At 40.4% G+C, this 24,421-nt stretch overlaps 2 protein-coding genes across 3 annotated transcripts in view; both read right to left on the bottom strand.

The window, feature by feature from the left end:
* Nucleotides 1-535: 535 nt before the first annotated feature.
* Nucleotides 536-18,562, bottom strand: LOC311249297 (apolipoprotein D-like). The gene is made up of 5 exons (XM_084340223.1): nt 18,472-18,562; nt 1,542-1,646; nt 1,228-1,349; nt 1,025-1,113; nt 536-953 (listed from the first exon to the last, which is right to left on the bottom strand). Exons 1-5 carry the CDS (start codon nt 18,484-18,486, stop codon nt 718-720), a joined length of 567 nt encoding a protein of 188 aa, XP_084196349.1. The 5' UTR covers nt 18,487-18,562; the 3' UTR covers nt 536-717.
* A 1,053-nt stretch (nt 18,563-19,615) lies between these two features.
* Nucleotides 19,616-24,421, bottom strand: part of LOC311249535 (collagen alpha-1(XV) chain-like) — a 56,560-nt gene continuing 51,754 nt past the window's right edge. For both annotated transcript variants that reach the window (XM_084340629.1, XM_084340630.1), the window contains 12 exons: nt 23,843-23,870; nt 23,655-23,723; nt 23,350-23,375; nt 23,158-23,256; nt 22,936-23,080; nt 22,658-22,731; nt 22,398-22,526; nt 21,866-21,913; nt 21,690-21,752; nt 21,385-21,582; nt 21,183-21,298; nt 19,616-21,097 (listed from right to left, as the gene is read on the bottom strand). In XM_084340629.1, coding sequence (XP_084196755.1) covers nt 20,896-21,097; nt 21,183-21,298; nt 21,385-21,582; nt 21,690-21,752; nt 21,866-21,913; nt 22,398-22,526; nt 22,658-22,731; nt 22,936-23,080; nt 23,158-23,256; nt 23,350-23,375; nt 23,655-23,723; nt 23,843-23,870 — 1,197 coding nt within the window. In that variant the 3' untranslated portion in view covers nt 19,616-20,895. The remainder of the gene's footprint in view (nt 21,098-21,182; nt 21,299-21,384; nt 21,583-21,689; nt 21,753-21,865; nt 21,914-22,397; nt 22,527-22,657; nt 22,732-22,935; nt 23,081-23,157; nt 23,257-23,349; nt 23,376-23,654; nt 23,724-23,842; nt 23,871-24,421) is intronic.

Here is a 24,421-nt window from a genome sequence, read left to right as displayed (position 1 = left end):
ATGATGAGAATTTATGGTAAGTCATAAATATGACATAAAAAGTCACGATTATGTGAAAGGAAATTTAATTTTTTGATACAAAAGGTCATAATTTTGAGATAGGAAGTTGAATTTATGAGTTAAAAGTCATAATTATGAGATAAAAAGTAGAAATTATGACATAAAGTCATAATTATGAGATAGAAATTTAAAATAATGAGATTGAAAGTTGAATCTATGAGATAAAAAGTCATTACTATGAGATAGAAAGTCATAATTATGAAATAAAATGCAAATGACATAAATAGTCATAATTATGACAAAAGTCATAATTAGGAGATATAAAGTAGAAATTACTAGATAAATAGTCATAGTTATGAGATAGAATGTTGAAATGATGAGATAAAAATTCGTAATTATGAAATAGAAAACAAAATTATGACATAAAAAGTCATAATTATGAGCTAAAAAGTTGAATTTATGAGATAGAAAGTTGAAATGATGAGAAAGAAAATCATAATTGATAAAGCACTGACAAAGCACTCGTATGGCCACATTGGTTTACATGCATTTTTAATGTTCAAACTTAAAACAGGAAGATGTGAATCCACATTATTGCCGTCTTGTGTATTTCTGTAGAATCAGCTGAACATATGACATAAACAAAAAGTACTTGGAGTTTCTGCCACAGTTATTCAGCTTCAGTTTGTTCCCCTTTCTCATTTTGCTGATCTTGCCTCAGGTCATGACATCACATCCAGTCTGATCACTGACTGTGAGGCGGTCCAAGTTTACACCGGCAGCAGCCAGCTCATCATGTAACCGGCCGATGACCTCTTCACTTAACACCCGAGTGCGAGCCAGGATCCAGGCGAAGTCGATGTGGAAAAGGCCAAAGTAGTTAGAGCAAGAGTACACCAGAGAATATGAGTGGTAGTCTGTGGAGAGGACCCAGTAGGGGGAATCTGGAACACCTGGACATAGATGGTATCAAATATAACTGAATGATTATGATACTGACGCTTTACATCCACCATGTATTTACCTTTAAAGAAGCTGACATCCAGAATAGCGGGTTGAGATGAGTTTCTAACTTTGGCAACACCCTCGATTGAATTTATCTTCCCGTTAGACCTACAGAGAGGAAAAGGGGGGGGGGGGACCAGTCATGTAGAGAAGGGTGAAAGGTCTCTCCCAGCAAGGCAAATATTGTTTTTTACCAAGACAACAGGGCAGTTCAATACTTACAGCAGCTCTGCATTGTGAACCTTGACCGTCCCGTCAGCCAGAGGGCTGTATGTGGCCTGGTTACACTTTCCTCTCTCAAACACAGCTGGGAGCTTCTCTATCTCATACCAGGTGCCCATATACTAGAGGGAGGAGAGCACAAAGATCCATCGGCAGCTGGCATCTAGTTCTTTAAGACAGTATAGCTCTACCTGTTAAATTAACTAAATAAGCTTAAACATCAAATAGTCAAGAATTACAACAGTGCACACATGATCAATATGAAATAAAACAAAGAAGGGACATGATAAAATTCAGCAGAATGGATGTTTTACCTTTGTAACGTTGAAGTCCTCTTGGACTGATGGTTGGGGGCATCTGCCAGGGTGGAAAGACTGACCGTCAGCTGCTGCAGCAGTCAGCAGGAGCACAAACAGGACCTTCACATCAAAGTTAGAATAGTTAATGTGCTTACAGTTTGCCACTGCATCACTTACTGGCATATGCAGTTGCTTACTGGCATATGCCACTTTTTTTACTGGCATGTGCCACTGCTTACCAACATGAATTTAAAATGGCAAGCTTATATTTAGAAGGTCACCATATGAACACACTGACACTGGCAACAACTGATACTAAACATCAGCTATATTCTGCACATAATTAGCAAAGTGAGGTTAAAGGCAAATTTGGCTGCCACTTGGTCTTGAACTCATACTGTGTTGTTCTTGGCCAGCCTCTAAACCACTACCCTATCAGGTCTACTGGTGTGTGGGCAGTTGTGTGTTTTCATAACCTGAAGAGTGAATCCAACAGAGTTCTGAGAAAAATAATGCAGTACACGTTCAGATGCTCACCAAACTGACACATTTACACACAAACAGCTGAAATCACAATATCAAGTTTATAAAATGACATGTAGTGTCAACTTCAAAATAAACCTGATATTTACAAGGCTGGATTTGAACACATAAACTTCCAGAATGCAGTCTGTGTTTAGACCACTGGACCAACATGACAACGAAACTATCACATGACAACAAAACTATCACTGCCATATGCCACTTTTTTACTGGCATGTGCCGCCACTTGCCGCTTGATGGTACACCTTTGGTAAACAGGAAACCACGCCTTATGGAGCGTAATACGTTGGTAAGCAGCAGCATGCAACAGCATTCCACTACTGATCAAGCGACATATGAACTTGACACTACTGTCATTTTATAAACTTGACATTGTGATTTTAGTTTATGTGTAAATGTGTCAGTTTGGTGAATAATTGATCTGAGGTCTACTGTCTGCATTATCTCTCTCAGAACTCTGTTGGATTCAATCTTGAGATCATGAAAAAACCAATGCAAACTCTGTTAGATCTGACAGGGTAGTGGTTTAAATGCTGACTAGGAACCTCACAGTCATGGGTTCAAAACCAGGTATCTGCCAGGTAACTCTCACCTCTTACCACTAAATTAATATTTATTTGCAGTATTTAGCTGAGGTGTCAGCATGGCACAAAGGTAATATTCTTTATTATAGTGGAAGAATAGCCATGTGTCGTTAAGCAGTGGCATATACCAGTTAAAAGACCCTTTCAGGTCTACTGCTATTTGGGTAGTTGTGTGTTTTCATAACCTGAAGATTGAATCCAACAGAGTTCCGAGAAAAATGAACAGAGTTCTGACAGGAACCTACACTAAACATCAGTTTACAGACGGTAAACAGGCCAGGTGGCAGCCAGGTGTCACTAACCTCTAATCACTGCATTGTTTATTATATGCAGAATTTAGCTAATGTGGCAAATTCTCACACACTGACAGGAACTGACACTAAACATCATTTTACAGACGGTAAACAGTTAACGGACGATAAACAGTTTGCCACTGCATCACAAGTGGTGCGTTGCTACTTACTGGCATATGCCGTTGCTTACTGGCATATGCCACTTTTTTACTGACACGTGCCTCTACTTACCAACATGAATTTAAAATGGCAACCTTATGTTTAGAAGGTCACCATATGAACACACTGACACTGGCAACAACTGATACTAAACATCAGCTATATTCTGCACACAATTAGCAAAGTGAGGTTAAAGACAGATTTGGCTTCCACTTGGTCTTGAACTCATTACTGTGTTTAAAGTCTTGGCCAGCCTCTAAACCACTACCCTATCAGGTCTACTACTATTTGGGTAGTTGTGTGTTTTCATAACCTGAAGATTGAATCCAACAGCCTTCTGAGAAAAATGATGCAGTACATGTTCAGATGCTCAACAAACCAACACATTTACACACAAACAGCTGAAATCACAATATCAAGTTTATAAAATGACATGCATTTCATTATATGCAAAATTTAGCTAATGTGGCAAATTCTGTCACACACTGACAGGAACTGACACTAAACATCATTTTACAGACGGTAAACAGTTAACGGACGATAAACAGTTTGCCACTGCATCACAAGTGGTACGTCGCTACTTACTGGCATATGCCGTTGCTTACTGGCATATGCCACTTTTTTACTGACATGTGCCACTGCTTACCAACATGAATTTAAAATGGCAACCTTATGTTTAGAAGGTCACCATATGAACACACTGACAACAACTGATACTAAACATCAGCTATATTCTGCACACAATTAGCAAAGTGAGGTTAAAGCCAAATCTGGCTGCTACTTGGTCTTGAACTCATACTGTGTTGTTCTTGGCCAGCCTCTAAACCACTACCCTATCAGGTCTATTGGTGTTTGGGCAGTTGTGTGTTTTCATAACCTGAAGAGTGAATACAACATTACACAAAACTATCACTGCCATTGCTTACTGGCATGTGCCGCTGCTCGCCAACATATGTCGCTTGAGCATGGTATCCCGTTGGTAAACAGGAAACCACCCCTGAAAAAGCGTAATACGTTGGTAAGCAGCAGCATGCAACAGCATTCCACTACTGAACAAGCAACACATGAACTTGCCACTACTGTCATTTTATAAACTTGACATTGTGATTTTAGTTTTTTATGTGTAAATGTCAGTTTGGTGAATAATTGAACATGTGCTGCATTATCTCTCTCAGAATGCTGTTGGATTCAATCTTGAGATCATTAAAAAAAAACCTAAAACTCTGTTCGATCTGATAGGGTAGCGGTTAAAACACTGACTAGGAACCTCACAGTCATAGGTTCAAGACCAGCTGGCAGCCAGGTGTTTCTGTCCTCTAATCACTGCATTGCTAATTAGATGCAGAATTTAGCTGATGTGGCAAATTCTGTCACACACTGACAGGAACTGACACTAAACATCATTTTACAGACGGTAAACAGTTAACAAACGATAAACAGTTTGCCACTGCATCACAAGTGGTACGTCGCTACTTACTGGCATATGCCGTTGCTTACTGGCATATGCCACTTTTTTACCTACATGTGCCACTGCTTACCAACAAGAATTTAAAATGGCAACTTTATGTTTAGAAGGTCACCATATGAACACACTGACACTGACAACAACTGATACTAAACATCAGCTATATTCTGCACATAATTAGCAAAGTGAGGTTAAAGGCAAATCTGGCTGCTACTTGGTCTTGAACTCATACTGTGTTGTTCTTGGCCAGCCTCTAAACCACTACCCTATCAGGTCTACTGGTGTTTGGGCAGTTGTGTGTTTTCATGACCTGAAGAGTGAATCCAACAGAGTTCTGAGAAAAATAATGCAGTACACGTTCAGATGTTCACCAAACTGACACATTTACACACAAACAGCTGAAATCACAATATCAAGTTTATAAAATGACATGTAGTGTCAACTTCAAAATAAACCTGATATTTACAAGGCTGGATTTAAACAGTCAAGTCGAGTTTATCTTGAGCAAAAACAAAGTTTCTGCACTCTGACAACGTTCAGGTCGCAGTATGTCAGATAAAACGGAGATTTATCTAACTGGAGTCAAACAAAGTCAAGGCCTGAATGCAGTCGGGACCAACATAACAACAAAACTATCACTGCCATTGCTTACGGGCATATGCCACTGTTTACTGGCATGTGCCGCTGCTCGCCAACATATGTCGCTTGAGCATGGTATCTCGTTGGTAAACAGGAAACCACCCCTGAAAAAGCGTAATACGTTGGTAAGCAGCAGCATGCAACAGCATTCCACTACTGAACAAGCAACATATGAACTTGCCACTACTGTCATTTTATAAACTTGACATTGTGATTTTAGTTTTTTATGTGTAAATGTGTCAGTTTGGTGAATAATTGAACATGTGCTGCATTATGTCTCTCAGAATTCTGTTGAATTTAATCTAGAGATCATTAAAAGAAACCTGAAACTCTGTTAGATCTGATAAGGTAGTGGTTAAAACACTGACTAGGAGTCTCACAGTCATGGGTTCAAGACCAGGTGGCAGCCTGGTATCACTGACCTCTAATCACTGCATTGTTTATTATATGCAGAATTTAGCTAATGTGGCAAATTCTGTCACACACTGACAGGAACTGACACTAAACATCATTTTACAGACGGTAAACAGTTAACGGACGATAAACAGTTTACAAGTGGTAAGTCGCTACTTACTGGCATATGCCATTGCTTACTGGCATATGCCACTTTTTTACTGAAATGTGCCACTGCTTACCAACATGAATTTAAAATGGCAACCTTATGTTTAGAAGGTCACCATATGACCACACTGACACTGGCAACAACTGATACTAAACATCAGCTATATTCTGCACACAATTAGCAAAGTGAGGTTAAAGACAGATTTGGCTTCCACTTGGTCTTGAACTCATTACTGTGTTTAAAGTCTTGGCCAGCCTCTAAACCACTACCCTATCAGGTCTACTGGTGTTTAGGCAGTTGTGTGTTTTCATAACCTGAAGATTGAATCCAACAGAGTTCTGAGAAAAACAATGCAGTACACGTTCAGATGTTCACCAAACTGACACATTTACACACAAACAGCTGAAATCACAATATCAAGTTTATAAAATGACATGTAGTGTCAACTTCAAAATAAACCTGATATTTTCAAGGCTGGATTTAAACAGTCAAGTCGAGTTTATCTTGAGCGTAAACAAAGTTTCTGCACTCTGACAACATTCAGGTCGCAGTATGTCAGATAAAGCGGAGATTTATCTAACTGGAGTCAAACAAAGTCAAGGCCTGAATGCATTCTGTGTTTAGACCACTGGACCAACATAACAACAAAACTATCACTGCCACTGCTTACTGGCATATGCCACTGTTTACTGGCATGTGCCGCTTGAGCATTGTATCCCGTTGGTAAACAGGAAACCACTCCTGAAAAAGCGTAATACGTTGGTAAGCAGCAGCATGCAACAGCATTCCACTACTGAACAAGCAACATATGAACTTGCCACTACTGTCATTTTATGAACTTGACATTGTGATTTTAGTTTATGTTTATGTGTAAATGTGTCAGTTTGGTGAATAATTGAACATGTGCTGCATCATGTCTCTCAGAATTCTGTTGAATTTAATCTAGAGATCATTAAAAAAAACCTAAAACTCTGTTAGATCTGATAGGGTAGAGGTTAAAACACTGACTAGGAACCTCACAGTCATGGGTTCAAGACCAGGTGGCAGCCAGGTGTTCCTTTCCTCTAATCACTGCATTGCTAATTAGATGCAGAATTTAGCCGATGTGGCAAATTCTGTCACGAACTGACACTAAACATCTTTTTACAGACGGTGAACAGTTTGCCACTGCATCACAAGTGGTACGTCGCTACTTACTGGCATATGCCAATTACTGGAATATGCCAGTAAGCAACGGCATATGCCACTTTTTTACTGACATGTGCCACTGCTTACCAACAAGAATTCAAAATGGCAACCTTATGTTTAGAAGGTCACCATATGAACACACTGACACTGACAACAACTGATACTAAACATCAGCTATATTCTGCACTTAATTAGCAAAGTGAGGTTAAAGGCAAAATTGGCTGCCACTTGGTCTTGAACTCATACTGTGTTGTTCTTGGCCAGCCTCTAAACGACTACCCTATAAGGTCTACTGGTGTTTGGGCAGTTGTGTGTTTTCATAACCTGAAGAGTGAATACAACAGAACACAAAACTATCACTGCCATTGCTTACTGGCATATGCCACTGTTTACTGGCATGTGCCGCTGCTCGCCAACATATGTCGCTTGAGCATGGTATCCCGTTGGTAAACAGGAAACCACTCCTGAAAAAGCGTAATACGTTGGTAAGCAGCAGCATGCAACAGTATTCCACTACTGAACAAGCAACATATGAACTTGCCACTACTGTCATTTTATAAACTTGACATTGTGATTTTAGTTGTTTAAGTGTAAATTTGTCAGTTTGGTGAATAATTGAACATGTGCTGCATTATGTCTCTCAGAATTCTGTTGAATTTAATCTAGAGATCATTAAAAAAAACCTGAAACTCTGTTAGATCTGATAGGGTAGTGGTTAAAACACTGACTAGGAGTCTCACAGTCATGGGTTCAAGACCAGGTGGCAGCCAGGTGTCACTGACCTCTAATCACTGCATTGTTTGTTATATGCAGAATTTAGCTAATGTGGCAAATTCTGTCACACACTGACAGGAACTGACACTAAACATCATTTTACAGACGGTAAACAGTTAACGGACGATAAACAGTTTACAAGTGGTAAGTCGCTACTTACTGGCATATGCCATTGCTTACTGGCATATGCCACTTTTTTACTGAAATGTGCCACTGCTTACCAACATGAATTTAAAATGGCAACCTTATGTTTAGAAGGTCACCATATGAACACACTGACACTGACATCAACTGATACTAAACATCAGCTATATTCTGCACTTAATTAGCAAAGTGAGGTTAAAGGCAAAACTGGCTGCCACTTGGTCTTAAACTCATACTGTGTTGTTCTTGGCCAGCCTCTAAACCACTACCCTATCAGGTCTACTGGTGTTTAGGCAGTTGTGTGTTTTCATAACCTGAAGAGTGAATACAACAGAACACAAAACTATCACTGCCATTGCTTACTGGCATATGCCACTGTTTACTGGCATGTGCCGCTGCTCGCCAACATATGTCGCTTGAGCATGGTATCCCGTTGGTAAACAGGAAACCACTCCTGAAAAAGCGTAATACGTTGGTAAGCAGCAGCATGCAACAGTATTCCACTACTGAACAAGCAACATATGAACTTGCCACTACTGTCATTTTATAAACTTGACATTGTGATTTTAGTTGTTTAAGTGTAAATTTGTCAGTTTGGTGAATAATTGAACATGTGCTGCATTATGTCTCTCAGAATTCTGTTGAATTTAATCTAGAGATCATTAAAAAAAACCTGAAACTCTGTTAGATCTGATAGGGTAGTGGTTAAAACACTGACTAGGAGTCTCACAGTCATGGGTTCAAGACCAGGTGGCAGCCAGGTGTCACTGACCTCTAATCACTGCACTGTTTGTTTTATGCAGAATTTAGCTAATGTGGCAAATTCTGTCACACACTGACAGGAACTGACACTAAACATCATTTTACAGACGGTAAACAGTTAACGGACGATAAACAGTTTACAAGTGGTAAGTCGCTACTTACTGGCATATGCCATTGCATACTGGCATATGCCACTTTTTTACTGAAATGTGCCACTGCTTACCAACATGAATTTAAAATGGCAACCTTATGTTTAGAAGGTCACCATATGACCACACTGACACTGGCAACAACTGATACTAAACATCAGCTATATTCTGCACACAATTAGCAAAGTGAGGTTAAAGGCAGATTTGGCTTCCACTTGGTCTTGAACTCATTACTGTGTTTAAAGTCTTGGCCAGCCTCTAAACCACTACCCTATCAGGTCTACTGGTGTTTGGGCAGTTGTGTGTTTTCATAACCTGAAGATTGAATCCAACAGAGTTCTGAGAAAAACAATGCAGTACACGTTCAGATGTTCACCAAACTGACACATTTACACACAAACAGCTGAAATCACAATATCAAGTTTATAAAATGACATGTAGTGTCAACTTCAAAATAAACCTGATATTTAATAAAGCCTGGATTTAAACAGTCAAGTCAAGTTTATCTTGAGCAAAAACAAAGTTTCTGCACTCTGACAACGTTCGGGTCGCAGTATGTCAGATAAAACGGAGATTTATCTAACTGGAGTCAAACAAAGTCAAGGCCTGAATGCAGTCTGGACCAACATAACAACAAAACTATCACTGCCATTGCTTACTGGCATATGCCACTGTTTACTGGCATGTGCCGCTGCTCGCCAACATATGTCGCTTGAGCATGGTATCCCGTTGGTAAACAGGAAACCACTCCTGAAAAAGCGTAATACGTTGGTTAGCAGCAGCATGCAACAGCATTCCACTACTGAACAAGCAACATATGAAGTTGCCACTACTGTCATTTTATAAACTTGATATTGTGATTTTAGTTGTTTAAGTGTAAATTTGTCAGTTTGGTGAATAATTGAACATGTGCTGCATCATGTCTCTCAGAATTCTGTTGGATTTAATCTAGAGATCATTAAAAAAAACCTAAAACTCTGTTAGATCTGATAGGGTAGCGGATAAACCACTGACTAGGAATGTCCAAATCATGGGTTCAAGACCAGGTGGCAGCCAGGTCTCTCTGACCTCTAAACCCTGCATTGCTTATTATATGCAGAATTAATTTAGTTAATGTGGCAAATTCTGTCACACACTGACAGGAACTGAGACTAAACATCATTTTACAGATGGTAAACAGTTAACGGACGATAAACAGTTTACAAGTGGTAAGTCGCTACTTACTGGCATATGCCATTGCTTACTGGCATATGCCACTTTTTTACTGACATGTGCCTCTGCTTACCAACATCAATTTAAAATGGCAAGCTTATGTTTAAAAGGTCACCATATGGACACACTGACACTGGCAACAACTGATACTAAACATCAGCTATATTCTGCACATAATTAGCAAAGTGAGGCTAAAGGCAAATCTGGCTGCCACTTGGTCTTGAACTCATTTCTGTCTTGTTCTTGGCCAGGCTCTAAACCACTACCCTATCAGGTCTACTGGTTTTTGAGCAGTTGTTTGTTTTCATAACCTGAAGATTGAATCCAACAGAGTTCTGAGAAAAATAATGCAGTACACGTTCAGATGCTCACCAAACTGACACATTTACACGCTGAAATCACAATATCAAGTTTATAAAATGACATGTTGTGTCAACATAAAAATAAACCTGATATTTACAAGGCTGGATTTGAACACATAACCTTCCTGAATGCAGTCTGTGTTTAGACCGCTGGACCAACATGACAACACAACTATCACTGACAGCAACTGACAAGGAATGATATGCCATCGCTTACTGGCATATGCCACTTCTTACTGGCATGTGCCGCCGCTTTGCCTACATTTGTCGCTTGAGCATGGTACGCCATTGGTAAACAGGAAACCACTCCTGATGGAGCATACTACGTTAGTAAGCAGCAGCATGCAACAGCATTCCACTACTGGTCAAGCAACATATGAAGTTGAAACTACTGTCATTTTATAAACTTGACATTGTGATTTTAGTTGTTTATGTGTAAATGTGTCAGTTCGGTGAATAATTGAACATGTGCTGCATCATGTCTCTCAGAATTCTGTTGAATTTAATCTAGAGATCATTAAAAAAAACCTAAAACTCTGTTAGATCTGATAGGATAGAGGTTAAAACACTGACTAGGAGTCTCACAGTCATGGGTTCAAGACCAGGTGGCAGCCAGGTCTTTCTGCCCTCTAATCACTGCATTGCTAATTAGATGCAGAATTTAGCCGATGTGGCAAATTCTGTCACGAACTGACACTAAACATCTTTTTACAGACGGTAAACAGTTTGCCACTGCATCACAAGTGGTACGTCGCTACTTACTGGCATATGCCAATTACTGGCATATGCCAGTAAGCAACGGCATATGCCACTTTTTTACTGACATGTGCCACTGCTTACCAACAAGAATTCAAAATGGCAACCTTATGTTTAGAAGGTCACCATATGAACACACTGACACTGACAACAACTGATACTAAACATCAGCTATATTCTGCACTTAATTATCAAAGTGAGGTTAAAGGCAAAACTGGCTGCCACTTGGTCTTGAAATCATACTGTGTTGTTCTTGGCCAGCCTCTAAACCACTACCCTATCAGGTCTATTGGTGTTTGGGCAGTTGTGTGTTTTCATAACCTGAAGAGTGAATACAACAGAACACAAAACTATCACTGCCATTGCTTACTGGCATATGCCACTGTTTACTGGCATGTGCCGCTGCTCGCCAACATATGTCGCTTGAGCATGGTATCCCGTTGGTAAACAGGAAACCACTCCTGAAAAAGCGTAATACGTTGGTAAGCAGCAGCATGCAACAGTATTCCACTACTGAACAAGCAACATATGAACTTGCCACTACTGTCATTTTATAAACTTGACATTGTGATTTTAGTTGTTTAAGTGTAAATTTGTCAGTTTGGTGAATAATTGAACATGTGCTGCATTATGTCTCTCAGAATTCTGTTGAATTTAATCTAGAGATCATTAAAAATAACCTGAAACTCTTTTAGATCTGATAGGGTAGTGGTTAAAACACTGACTAGGAGTCTCACAGTCATGGGTTCAAGACCAGGTGGCAGCCAGGTGTCACTGACCTCTAATCACTGCATTGTTTATTATATGCAGAATTTAGCTAATGTGGCAAATTCTGTCACACACTGACAGGAACTGACACTAAACATCATTTTACAGACGGTAAACAGTTAACGGACGATAAACAGTTTACAAGTGGTAAGTCGCTACTTACTGGCATATGCCATTGCTTACTGGCATATGCCACTTTTTTACTGAAATGTGCCACTGCTTACCAACATGAATTTAAAATGGCAACCTTATGTTTAGAAGGTCACCATATGACCACACTGACACTGGCAACAACTGATACTAAACATCAGCTATATTCTGCACACAATTAGCAAAGTGAGGTTAAAGACAGATTTGGCTTCCACTTGGTCTTGAACTCATTACTGTGTTTAAAGTCTTGGCCAGCCTCTAAACCACTACCCTATCAGGTCTACTGGTGTTTGGGCAGTTGTGTGTTTTCATAACCTGAAGATTGAATCCAACAGAGTTCTGAGAAAAACAATGCAGTACACGTTCAGATGTTCACCAAACTGACACATTTACACACAAACACCTGAAATCACAATATCAAGTTTATAAAATGACATGTAGTGTCAACTTCAAAATAAACCTGATATTTAATAAAGCCTGGATTTAAACAGTCAAGTCGAGTTTATCTTGAGCAAAAACAAAGTTTCTGCACTCTGACAACGTTCGGGTCGCAGTATGTCAGATAAAACGGAGATTTATCTAACTGGAGTCAAACAAAGTCAAGGCCTGAATGCAGTCTGGACCAACATAACAACAAAACTATCACTGCCATTGCTTACTGGCATATGCCACTGTTTACTGGCATGTGCCGCTGCTCGCCAACATATGTCGCTTGAGCATGGTATCCCGTTGGTAAACAGGAAACCACTCCTGAAAAAGCGTAATACGTTGGTTAGCAGCAGCATGCAACAGCATTCCACTACTGAACAAGCAACATATGAACTTGCCACTACTGTCATTTTATAAACTTGATATTGTGATTTTAGTTGTTTAAGTGTAAATTTGTCAGTTTGGTGAATAATTGAACATGTGCTGCATCATGTCTCTCAGAATTCTGTTGGATTTAATCTAGAGATCATTAAAAAAAACCTAAAACTCTGTTAGATCTGATAGGGTAGCGGATAAACCACTGACTAGGAACGTCCAAATCATGGGTTCAAGACCAGGTGGCAGCCAGGTCTCTCTGACCTCTAAACCCTGCATTGCTTATTATATGCAGAATTAATTTAGTTAATGTGGCAAATTCTGTCACACACTGACAGGAACTGAGACTAAACATCATTTTACAGATGGTAAACAGTTAACGGACGATAAACAGTTTACAAGTGGTAAGTCGCTACTTACTGGCATATGCCATTGCTTACTGGCATATGCCACTTTTTTACTGACATGTGCCTCTGCTTACCAACATCAATTTAAAATGGCAAGCTTATGTTTAAAAGGTCACCATATGGACACACTGACACTGGCAACAACTGATACTAAACATCAGCTATATTCTGCACATAATTAGCAAAGTGAGGCTAAAGGCAAATCTGGCTGCCACTTGGTCTTGAACTCATTTCTGTCTTGTTCTTGGCCAGGCTCTAAACCACTACCCTATCAGGTCTACTGGTTTTTGAGCAGTTGTTTGTTTTCATAACCTGAAGATTGAATCCAACAGAGTTCTGAGAAAAATAATGCAGTACACGTTCAGATGCTCACCAAACTGACACATTTACACGCTGAAATCACAATATCAAGTTTATAAAATGACATGTTGTGTCAACATAAAAATAAACCTGATATTTACAAGGCTGGATTTGAACACATAACCTTCCTGAATGCAGTCTGTGTTTAGACCGCTGGACCAACATGACAACACAACTATCACTGACAGCAACTGACAAGGAATGATATGCCATCGCTTACTGGCATATGCCACTTCTTACTGGCATGTGCCGCCGCTTTGCCTACATTTGTCGCTTGAGCATGGTACGCCATTGGTAAACAGGAAACCACTCCTGATGGAGCATACTACGTTAGTAAGCAGCAGCATGCAACAGCATTCCACTACTGGTCAAGCAACATATGAAGTTGAAACTACTGTCATTTTATAAACTTGACATTGTGATTTTAGTTGTTTATGTGTAAATGTGTCAGTTCGGTGAATAATTGAACATGTGCTGCATCATGTCTCTCAGAATTCTGTTGAATTTAATCTAGAGATCATTAAAAAAAACCTAAAACTCTGTTAGATCTGATAGGGTAGAGGTTAAAACACTGACTAGGAACTACTGTCATTTTATAAACTTGACATTGTGATTTTAGTTGTTTATGTGTAAATGTGTCAGTTCGGTGAATAATTGAACATGTGCTGCATCATGTCTCTCAGAATTCTGTTGAATTTAATCTAGAGATCATTAAAAAAAACCTAAAACTCTGTTAGATCTGATAGGGTAGAGGTTAAAACACTGACTAGGAACCTCACAGTCATGGGTTCAAGACCAGGTGGCAGCCAGGTCTGTCTGTCCTCTAATCACTGCATTGCTAATTAGATGCAGAATTTAGCCGATGTGGCAAATTCTGTCACGAACTGACACTAAACATCTTTTTACAGACGGTAAACAGTTTGCCACTGCATCACAAGTGGTACGTCGCTACTTACTGGCATATGCCAATTACTGGCATATGCCAGTAAGCAACGGCATATGCCACTTTTTTACTGACATGTGCCACTGCTTACCAACAAGAATTCAAAATGGCAACCTTATGTTTAGAAGGTCACCATATGAACACACTGACACTGACAACAACTGATACTAAACATCAGCTATATTCTGCACTTAATTATCAAAGTGAGGTTAAAGGCAAAACTGGCTGCCACTTGGTCTTGAAATCATACTGTGTTGTTCTTGGCCAGCCTCTAAACCACTACCCTATCAGGTCTACTGGTGTTTGGGCAGTTGTGTGTTTTCATAACCTGAAGAGTGAATACAACAGAACACAAAACTATCACTGCCATTGCTTACTGGCATATGCCACTGTTTACTGGCATGTGCCGCTGCTCGCCAACATATGTCGCTTGAGCATGGTATCCCGTTGGTAAACAGGAAACCACTCCTGAAAAAGCGTAATACGTTGGTAAGCAGCAGCATGCAACAGTATTCCACTACTGAACAAGCAACATATGAACTTGCCACTACTGTCATTTTATAAACTTGACATTGTGATTTTAGTTGTTTAAGTGTAAATTTGTCAGTTTGGTGAATAATTGAACATGTGCTGCATTATGTCTCTCAGAATTCTGTTGAATTTAATCTAGAGATCATTAAAAATAACCTGAAACTCTTTTAGATCTGATAGGGTAGTGGTTAAAACACTGACTAGGAGTCTCACAGTCATGGGTTCAAGACCAGGTGGCAGCCAGGTGTCACTGACCTCTAATCACTGCATTGTTTATTATATGCAGAATTTAGCTAATGTGGCAAATTCTGTCACACACTGACAGGAACTGACACTAAACATCATTTTACAGACGGTAAACAGTTAACGGACGATAAACAGTTTACAAGTGGTAAGTCGCTACTTACTGGCATATGCCATTGCTTACTGGCATATGCCACTTTTTTACTGAAATGTGCCACTGCTTACCAACATGAATTTAAAATGGCAACCTTATGTTTAGAAGGTCACCATATGACCACACTGACACTGGCAACAACTGATACTAAACATCAGCTATATTCTGCACACAATTAGCAAAGTGAGGTTAAAGACAGATTTGGCTTCCACTTGGTCTTGAACTCATTACTGTGTTTAAAGTCTTGGCCAGCCTCTAAACCACTACCCTATCAGGTCTACTGGTGTGTGGGCAGTTGTGTGTTTTCATAACCTGAAGATTGAATCCAACAGAGTTCTGAGAAAAACAATGCAGTACACGTTCAGATGTTCACCAAACTGACACATTTACACACAAACACCTGAAATCACAATATCAAGTTTATAAAATGACATGTAGTGTCAACTTCAAAATAAACCTGATATTTAATAAAGCCTGGATTTAAACAGTCAAGTCGAGTTTATCTTGAGCAAAAACAAAGTTTCTGCACTCTGACAACGTTCGGGTCGCAGTATGTCAGATAAAACGGAGATTTATCTAACTGGAGTCAAACAAAGTCAAGGCCTGAATGCAGTCTGGACCAACATAACAACAAAACTATCACTGCCATTGCTTACTGGCATATGCCACTGTTTACTGGCATGTGCCGCTGCTCGCCAACATATGTCGCTTGAGCATGGTATCCCGTTGGTAAACAGGAAACCACTCCTGAAAAAGCGTAATACGTTGGTTAGCAGCAGCATGCAACAGCATTCCACTACTGAACAAGCAACATATGAACTTGCCACTACTGTCATTTTATAAACTTGATATTGTGATTTTAGTTGTTTAAGTGTAAATTTGTCAGTTTGGTGAATAATTGAACATGTGCTGCATCATGTCTCTCAGAATTCTGTTGGATTTAATCTAGAGATCATTAAAAAAAACCTAAAACTCTGTTAGATCTGATAGGGTAGCGGATAAACCACTGACTAGGAACGTCCAAATCATGGGTTCAAGACCAGGTGGCAGCCAGGTCTCTCTGACCTCTAAACCCTGCATTGCTTATTATATGCAGAATTAATTTAGTTAATGTGGCAAATTCTGTCACACACTGACAGGAACTGAGACTAAACATCATTTTACAGACGGTAAACAGTTAACGGACGATAAACAGTTTACAAGTGGTAAGTCGCTACTTACTGGCATATGCCATTGCTTACTGGCATATGCCACTTTTTTACTGACATGTGCCTCTGCTTACCAACATCAATTTAAAATGGCAAGCTTATGTTTAAAAGGTCACCATATGGACACACTGACACTGGCAACAACTGATACTAAACATCAGCTATATTCCGCACATAATTAGCAAAGTGAGGCTAAAGGCAAATCTGGCTGCCACTTGGTCTTGAACTCATTTCTGTCTTGTTCTTGGCCAGGCTCTAAACCACTACCCTATCAGGTCTGCTGGTTTTTGAGCAGTTGTTTGTTTTCATAACCTGAAGATTGAATCCAACAGAGTTCTGAGAAAAATAATGCAGTACACGTTCAGATGCTCACCAAACTGACACATTTACACGCTGAAATCACAATATCAAGTTTATAAAATGACATGTTGTGTCAACATAAAAATAAACCTGATATTTACAAGGCTGGATTTGAACACATAACCTTCCTGAATGCAGTCTGTGTTTAGACCGCTGGACCAACATGACAACACAACTATCACTGACAGCAACTGACAATGAATGATATGCCATCGCTTACTGGCATATGCCACTTCTTACTGGCATGTGCCGCCGCTTTGCCTACATTTGTCGCTTGAGCATGGTACGCCATTGGTAAACAGGAAACCACTCCTGATGGAGCATACTACGTTGGTAAGCAGCAGCATGCAACAGCATTCCACTACTGGTCAAGCAACATATGAAGTTGAAACTACTGTCATTTTATAAACTTGACATTGTGATTTTAGTTGTTTATGTGTAAATGTGTCAGTTTGGTGAATAATTGAACATGTGCTGCATCATGTCTCTCAGAATTCTGTTGAATTTAATCTAGAGATCATTAAAAAAAACCTGAAACTCTGTTAGATCTGATAGGGTAGTGGTTAAAACACTGACTAGGAGTCTCACAGTCATGGGTTCAAGACCAGGTGGCAGCCAGGTGTCTCTGACCTCTAATCACTGCATTGTTTGTTATATGCAGAATTTAGCTAATGTGGCAAATTCTGTCAGGAACTGACACTAAACATCATTTTACAGACGGTAAACAGTTAACAAACGATAAACAGTTTGCCACTGCATCACAAGTGGTGCGTTGCTACTTACTGGCATATGCCGTTGCTTACTGGCATATGCCACTTTTTTTTACTGACATGTGCCACTGCTTACCAACATGAATTTCAAATGGCAACCTTATGTTTAGAAGGTCACCATATGACCACACTGACACTGGCAACAACTGATACTAAACATCAGCTATATTCTGCACACAATTAGCAAAGTGAGGTTAAAGACAGATTTGGCTTCCACTTGGTCTTGAACTCATTACTGTGTTTAAAGTCTTGGCCAGCCTCTAAACCACTACCCTATCAGGTCTACTGGTGTTTGGGCAGTTGTGTGTTTTCATAACCTGAAGATTGAATCCAACAGAGTTCGGAGAAAAATAATGCAGTACACGTTCAGATGTTCACCCAACTGACACATTTACACACAAACAGCTGAAATCACAATATCAAGTTTATAAAATGACATGTAGTGTCAACTTCAAAATAAACCTGATAAAAATTGTATTTACACGGCTGGATTTGAATCATAAATCATAAATATGGCATATGTTCATTGTTAATTGTTGTCAGAGATAAATATTTCAACATGTGCTGCATTATCTTTCACAGCTGTTGAATTCAATCTTAAACTGGCTCGCCTTCATGTTAAAGCCAAAATAAGAGTGCAGTATTAAGAGAGTACCTGGAATGTCTTCATGTCCACGTGGCCCAAGACTTTTGTGTTGTATTTTGAGGTAAAGTAAAAGCCCAAACTGTCCCCTAAATTATCCAAGTAGAACACGCTGAGAGACTTTTGGCACAGAAAAGAAAATCATCCAGATAAAAACGTAACCTTTGGAAGGAGATTGTGTTTGAAGAGCTAGTTGGACAGTGTTTACAAAACCTTTAACCTTCAGTGAAAAAAACAAGTTTCTAAGAATCACATTCAGTAAAAGATAGACAGTACAGTATCCGACAGCTAGTGCTAACTACTAGTGGATTATAGTACTGATAGGGCTGCAACAAACTGACAATTAACTAATTTAAACAACAAAATATTAAGAAAATAACAAATTCCAACTTCAATTTAGCAGTTTTTAACCTTAAAAGGTTTGAATGTCAAACAGTGGCTCTGAAAAGGTTGTTTCTGTTGCTCTTTTGTGGATAACAGCTGCAGTCAGATCAGTTCAAACACTTGTCCAGCATCGCTTTTTTTTGCTTGAATACTTGAAAAGATTGAGAAACACAGAATATGTTCAAATATTTTCTCTGTCTTTCTCCAAGTTGCTGAAAGACTCAACCAGAGTCAGGCTGGTATATTCACATGGCCTGTATTTCATCCGATTTAAGCCTATCACAGGTTTGCAGTGTTGGTACGGGCGTGTGTACAACTTGTATGTTGGCCGGTAAATTGCAGGGAAAATAAATAAACGCCATAATCGCTGCTTTGTTAGCAAACATCAGCCTGTTTACACATCCTAGCATTTATTTGGATCTACGTTTCCCACCACATGATGGATACAAGTCCAATACTCACTCTTCTTTTAGCTGTTTGGCAACCTAGCTGATAAAAGCTGGACTTTTTTCACCAACTGATCTCTTACTTTATCTGCTGCTTGGTGCTGCACAGATAGAGTAGAGGTTATCAGAACTTTTTGACTGTGGCAGCTGAAAAACAGTTGATGAGAGTGGCAAGATTGTACAAACAGAGGGAAGTCGTGTGCTGTATAACCAAAACAGTGAGGTGAAAGACACTAAGGGGAACCTTTAAGGGCACCAGGGTTAAAAAAAAAAAAATCAATAGTCCAGGAGAGTCATGTTGTGAATGAAACAAGAACAGGTTTATGAAAAGAGAAAACTTTATTCAACAAAGCACCAATATTTATACAAAAACATGTGCTCTCACTTTTTCCCTTGGAATTTTATTTTTGCATGAAAATATTTAGCTTGTTTCAATTGTATCTCTGCGCGAGGCGGACATTTTGTTTAGACTGTTGTCAACATTCTCCAGAAATCACAAAAAAAGAAAACTGTACAAAAAGTAGAAAAAGAGGCAAAAAGTGAGAATAAAAAAAAAAGTCATAGGACAAACAACAACACGATAAATTACATTCTTAAAATTTTATCTTCTGATTTCATGTTATGTGCTGTGACGGTATAAATAAATCATTGAGTTTAAATTAAATAGCCTATTGAGAGTTAGAGCTGCTAAAGGAGTGAGATCACCAAGATGAGAGGCTACGACACAAACAACACCTTCAACCATGAAAAATGTTGAGCTACAAAAAAAAAATAGGTTTAAAATAAAGTACAGTGCATTTAAAGTTACTTTGGTGGCAACACTGGCTGTCGGGTCAACCCGCTGTTGGACGAGGGGACCGCGTAAGTTACGGAAACAAACTTCCTGCTCTTAAAACATCGAGTAAACATAACAAAAACATTTTACACTCTCCACGACAACCTGTAAACAATACAGTGAAAGTAGCTCTGTACGCTCCCATCACAAACCTCTTTGGAAATCTTGTAAAAAAAAAAAGTCGCCACACGTCAGGGCAGGTGCAGTTTCCTGCAGCGCCCTGCAGAGACGTCTTATCCTCAACACACCTGGGTGACTGTGGGGAACAGATGCGTCTGTCCACTGTCCTTGAGTAAAAGGTTAAAGGTGCTGCATGTATCATTTTAACATCAATAAATCGTTACCACATTCTGATGGAGATTTTGGCATTAGTGTCGTGAACAAATACAGGAAGGCTCTGTGTTGTGTGTTTGACATTATGTGCCACCAGGTTGAATATAAAGGGAGATTCTTCTGGGTTGCTCCTTTAAAAACGAGCATATTTGTATCTCAATCCACGAGATGTTTCCAGTTCAACAGCGAAGAATTAACTCAGTTTACCTTCCCAGATTATATCTTGGCTGTTTAAGTCTAAGAGTAGTGACCTAGTGATGTCAGAAGAGGGAGGAAAAAAATGTCCGAACACCGTCTTTGTGAGCGACAGGGTGTCAAACGTGGTCCTCAAAATGTTACAGGTAGCACCGAAGACGTGCTGAAAACCACACGCAGATCTTTTCCCCGAGTGTTGAGGTGGCTGGGATGGGTTTGTTGGTGGAGCGGTGCAGGAGGGATTTAAATGTTTTTGTGGGTCTCGATGCAAAGAACGATGTACTGGTTGGAGCAGCTCCGCGTCTGCTGGCCCAGGAGCAGACCCGAGGTCAGGCTCGACGACTGGCCCGTGACTGACATGTGGTCCGCTCGCCACGTCTCACAGTATTTGTCCGGCACTCGGTGACCCCTGCTGGAGGAGCCGTGCCAGATGCTCTTCTGGGGCCTGATGGAGAGACGTTACACAAGGTGAATATAACAGAAAATATCAAATTAAACAGCCAATTACATAGTTGATCGAGTTTACTGACCAGAAGGGGTCGGCTAAAACATCCCGGCCGTCAAAGGAGTAGATGGGTATCCTTGCATTGATCGGCCCTCCGTCACCGGTGAAAATCGTCCGCCAGTTCCTAAACATCACATCACCCTACACAAAGACACAAAGTGGGTTATGATCGAGCCACGCAAGCTTTGCGGAGGGTTCTCAGAAAAACAGCAGAGAAGACTTCTCACCCTGAGGTTGGTTACTGGCAGAGTTTCCCTGAAACCAGGGTAGACCACGTGGACCAGGTCTTGCCTGTGGGAGGAAATGAAGGCGCGGTAGTTCGGAGCCAAACCCATCGCCTTGGCTTGCTCGTAACACATCCGGTCGGCCATGTCGAGCCCCATCATGTCGCCTGAGTGGGGCTGGTTCAGGGCCACCAGGTTGAGCTGGAGGGAGAGGAAGTCAACAGATCGGATTGGCTCGGGTTTTGGCCATAGATATTTCAGATCAATCAAATCGGTTACTTTTAGACAACAGTCTTATTGACACTCACCCTTTCATTAACCGAGCGTATCCTTTCCATCGTGTCTCCCCGTATCTGAAATGCAGTTTGAGGCTAAACGAATAGATATAAAGAGATATTAATGGGATAAATATGCATAAACAGTACAAAATTCCACAATAGCATAATTTTACTGAACAAAAGCCATAAAAATAAGCAACAAGTACCTCATCTTGTGGAATAATGTTGTTGGAGAGGTAGATCAGACTGCCGAGCTGCGGAGACAAAACAGGAAAATCAAGATCAGATTTACATCGAGAGCACACAATGTGTAAATCTGGATCAGAGTTTCAAAGGCAAATCACTCGACACTGACTCGGTGCTTCGCTGAGCGTGAAAAGGTCCAAGTAATACGCAGAAAAGCAATTAAACTGCTGTTACACCGTTTGATTTGCTACATCAGTTAAGCTTTGACCCACAAGCACATCATTTTAAAAGGGGGCAGCTCTGTGCTTGGTTTCTGCTGTTCTGACATTAATGAGCATCTGTGAGCTTTAAAATGATGTTTAGTTTTGGACGAGGACGTCAGGTTTTGTTGAAAAGGCTCAGGTGAAAATAACTGGTCAAGGTAGATGATAGAGGTAGAGGTTCAACTGCAGGTGCAACACTTCTCGATTTTTCAGAACATCTGACATCATTGCATATCTTTAGTACCAAGATGTGGGAAGCACGATATAGAGGATTCATCTGGGTCAGTACCTGGATCTCTTTCCATCCCTGGGTAACCTTGAGGAAGAGACTTCCTGTAGCTGTGACGTACGTCAGCGTTCCCTCTGCGTCCCTGGCGGTGTTCTGCATCATGCTCTCACGGCTCGAGAAGGTTTTCAGCTGAAGAACAAATAAAGAGACGGGACACTGTAACAATCTGTGGAAACTTTGGTACCGGTTTCACAGCTACAGTGGAGGATATATACGAGTCTACGACTCAACACGAGGCCAGAGGAGACATGTTTACTTACAGATGCTGAGTTACCCAAAGGTCCAGGAGGTCCTGGAGGTCCAGGAGGACCAGTGGGGCCAACGATCGTCAAACCTGGGATAAGAAAAATGTAAAAACCTTTCAGAAAATGCAGAGTAGTGTTTTCATGTCCTTGTGTGTTGAATATGTTTTACTGCATCTGCAAGCAAAGACACATTTCTTCATTTTTGCATCAGAAGTGTCGACAATAAAGTTTTTCTACTCTACAATCAGGTTTGATCTCATCAGCTACAGTAGCATCTGCTCGATGAATTGTACCTGAGCCATATCTTGAGGGTGATGAAGGGGGTCCTGGAGGCCCCGGTGGCCCAGGAGGGCCGGTCGGTCCTGGTCTGCCGTAGCCAGGGACACCTTGTATACCGGGCTGGCCTGGTGGTCCAACCCTGGAGTCTCCTTTGGGTCCCTGAAAGAGGAAGTTATCGATTGCTTTTTTGTGGTCACAATGATGACACGTTATGTAGCCACGGAAACTTGACTCACCACAAGTCCTGGTCTCCCAGGGATGCCTGGGTTCCCGGGATAACCTGCCTCCCCCTTGTCTCCCTTCACTCCTTTCATTCCCTGGTCACCTTTTGTCCCCTGCGATCACACACACACACAAATAAAAAAGTCTGATGTCATATAAAGGCAGAATGAAAGATTTTAACAGAAGCACATCTAACGGAAACTTACCAAGCCGCCCCTCGGAAGATATGCGCCTGCAGGGAAAAGACGAGCGACCGTTAACAAAATGTCACAGAAATATTCTGAAGCTTGTTAATTCACAGGATGGTGATTAAATATTTTTTTAAAAACCAGGAAATGGAAAAAACAAGATAAAATGTCCTCCTTCACTCATTAAAACACACTTTGCAGACTTGTTTTTATAACGTAGCAATTTGTTTTTCCCTTCAGTGGCATTTATTATTTTTTCATGTTATTAAAAAATGTCCAACACGCAGAGAGCCTTTGATTTTATTTAATTTGTGTGGACTCACTCGGTGGCGCCGGCATCCCAGGAAGGCCCCTCTCTCCCTTTTCTCCTTTCGGTGCCGTCTGACAGTTACCTTGAAGACGAGAAAAGCCGAGCTCAACGTGATTGCTTTTCCTTTCTTTTGGGTTTTAAAGAGAGAAAACTTTTCATATTTCATAAATTTCTAAAATCAAAACAGACGATCCGACTCACCGAACGCAATGCTGCCGTCGGGATTGAGCTGAAGTAACGGAGCACAAACTTAATTAACAGCAGTCGCTAAATAAAATATCATCACAATCATCCAAATATAAAAAAATCATTCAGTCTGTGTGGTTATGATCTCAATCAACATGCAAATGACAGATGCAGATTTGCTGTGGTACTACCTCGCGTCTGTTCTGGCACTGAACCTTCACCTTTCCATTCTGGACATGCAGCATGCAGGTGTGTCTCAGAACCATCCTGGAACAGTTCTGAGTGATGACAGGTTAAGCTAGTACCGGTGTTACACAGAGGAACATGCAGTTAATCCGTACACAGAGGGAGACGATGTGCTGTGAAGTTAGGAGGTCGTGGAAACTGAGGATGCAGCTCGGCCTTCAGTCAAACTAGTTCAGTCTGGACACTGACTGTGTGCTAAAGGAAGTGAAATATGCTCTCATAGACTCCGATGTGTCATCCTTTAAACCTCCGGGCCTCAATGAATAAAACGAAGATATGATTTAGATTATAGACGAAGCAGGAGGACGGCGGATTATATGAGATTTAATTCGCTGTTAGAGGTGAATA

The sequence above is a fragment of the Pagrus pagrus genome, assembly GCF_965226575.1.
Source record: "Pagrus pagrus genome assembly, chromosome: 20".
NCBI classification, from domain to species: Eukaryota; Metazoa; Chordata; class Actinopteri; order Spariformes; family Sparidae; genus Pagrus; species Pagrus pagrus.
The sequence above is the reverse complement of the archived record's forward strand: the minus strand, read 5'-3'. Positions and strand labels throughout refer to the sequence as shown.

Bases quoted from the DNA above. Each gene is read 5' to 3' on its own strand.
- LOC311249297 (XM_084340223.1), bottom strand. The intron at 1,114-1,227 runs GTAAGTATTGAA...TCCTCTCTGTAG, and splicing joins GTTCACAATGCAGAGCTGCT to GTCTAACGGGAAGATAAATT. The intron at 954-1,024 runs GTAAATACATGG...ATCTATGTCCAG, and splicing joins GGATGTCAGCTTCTTTAAAG to GTGTTCCAGATTCCCCCTAC.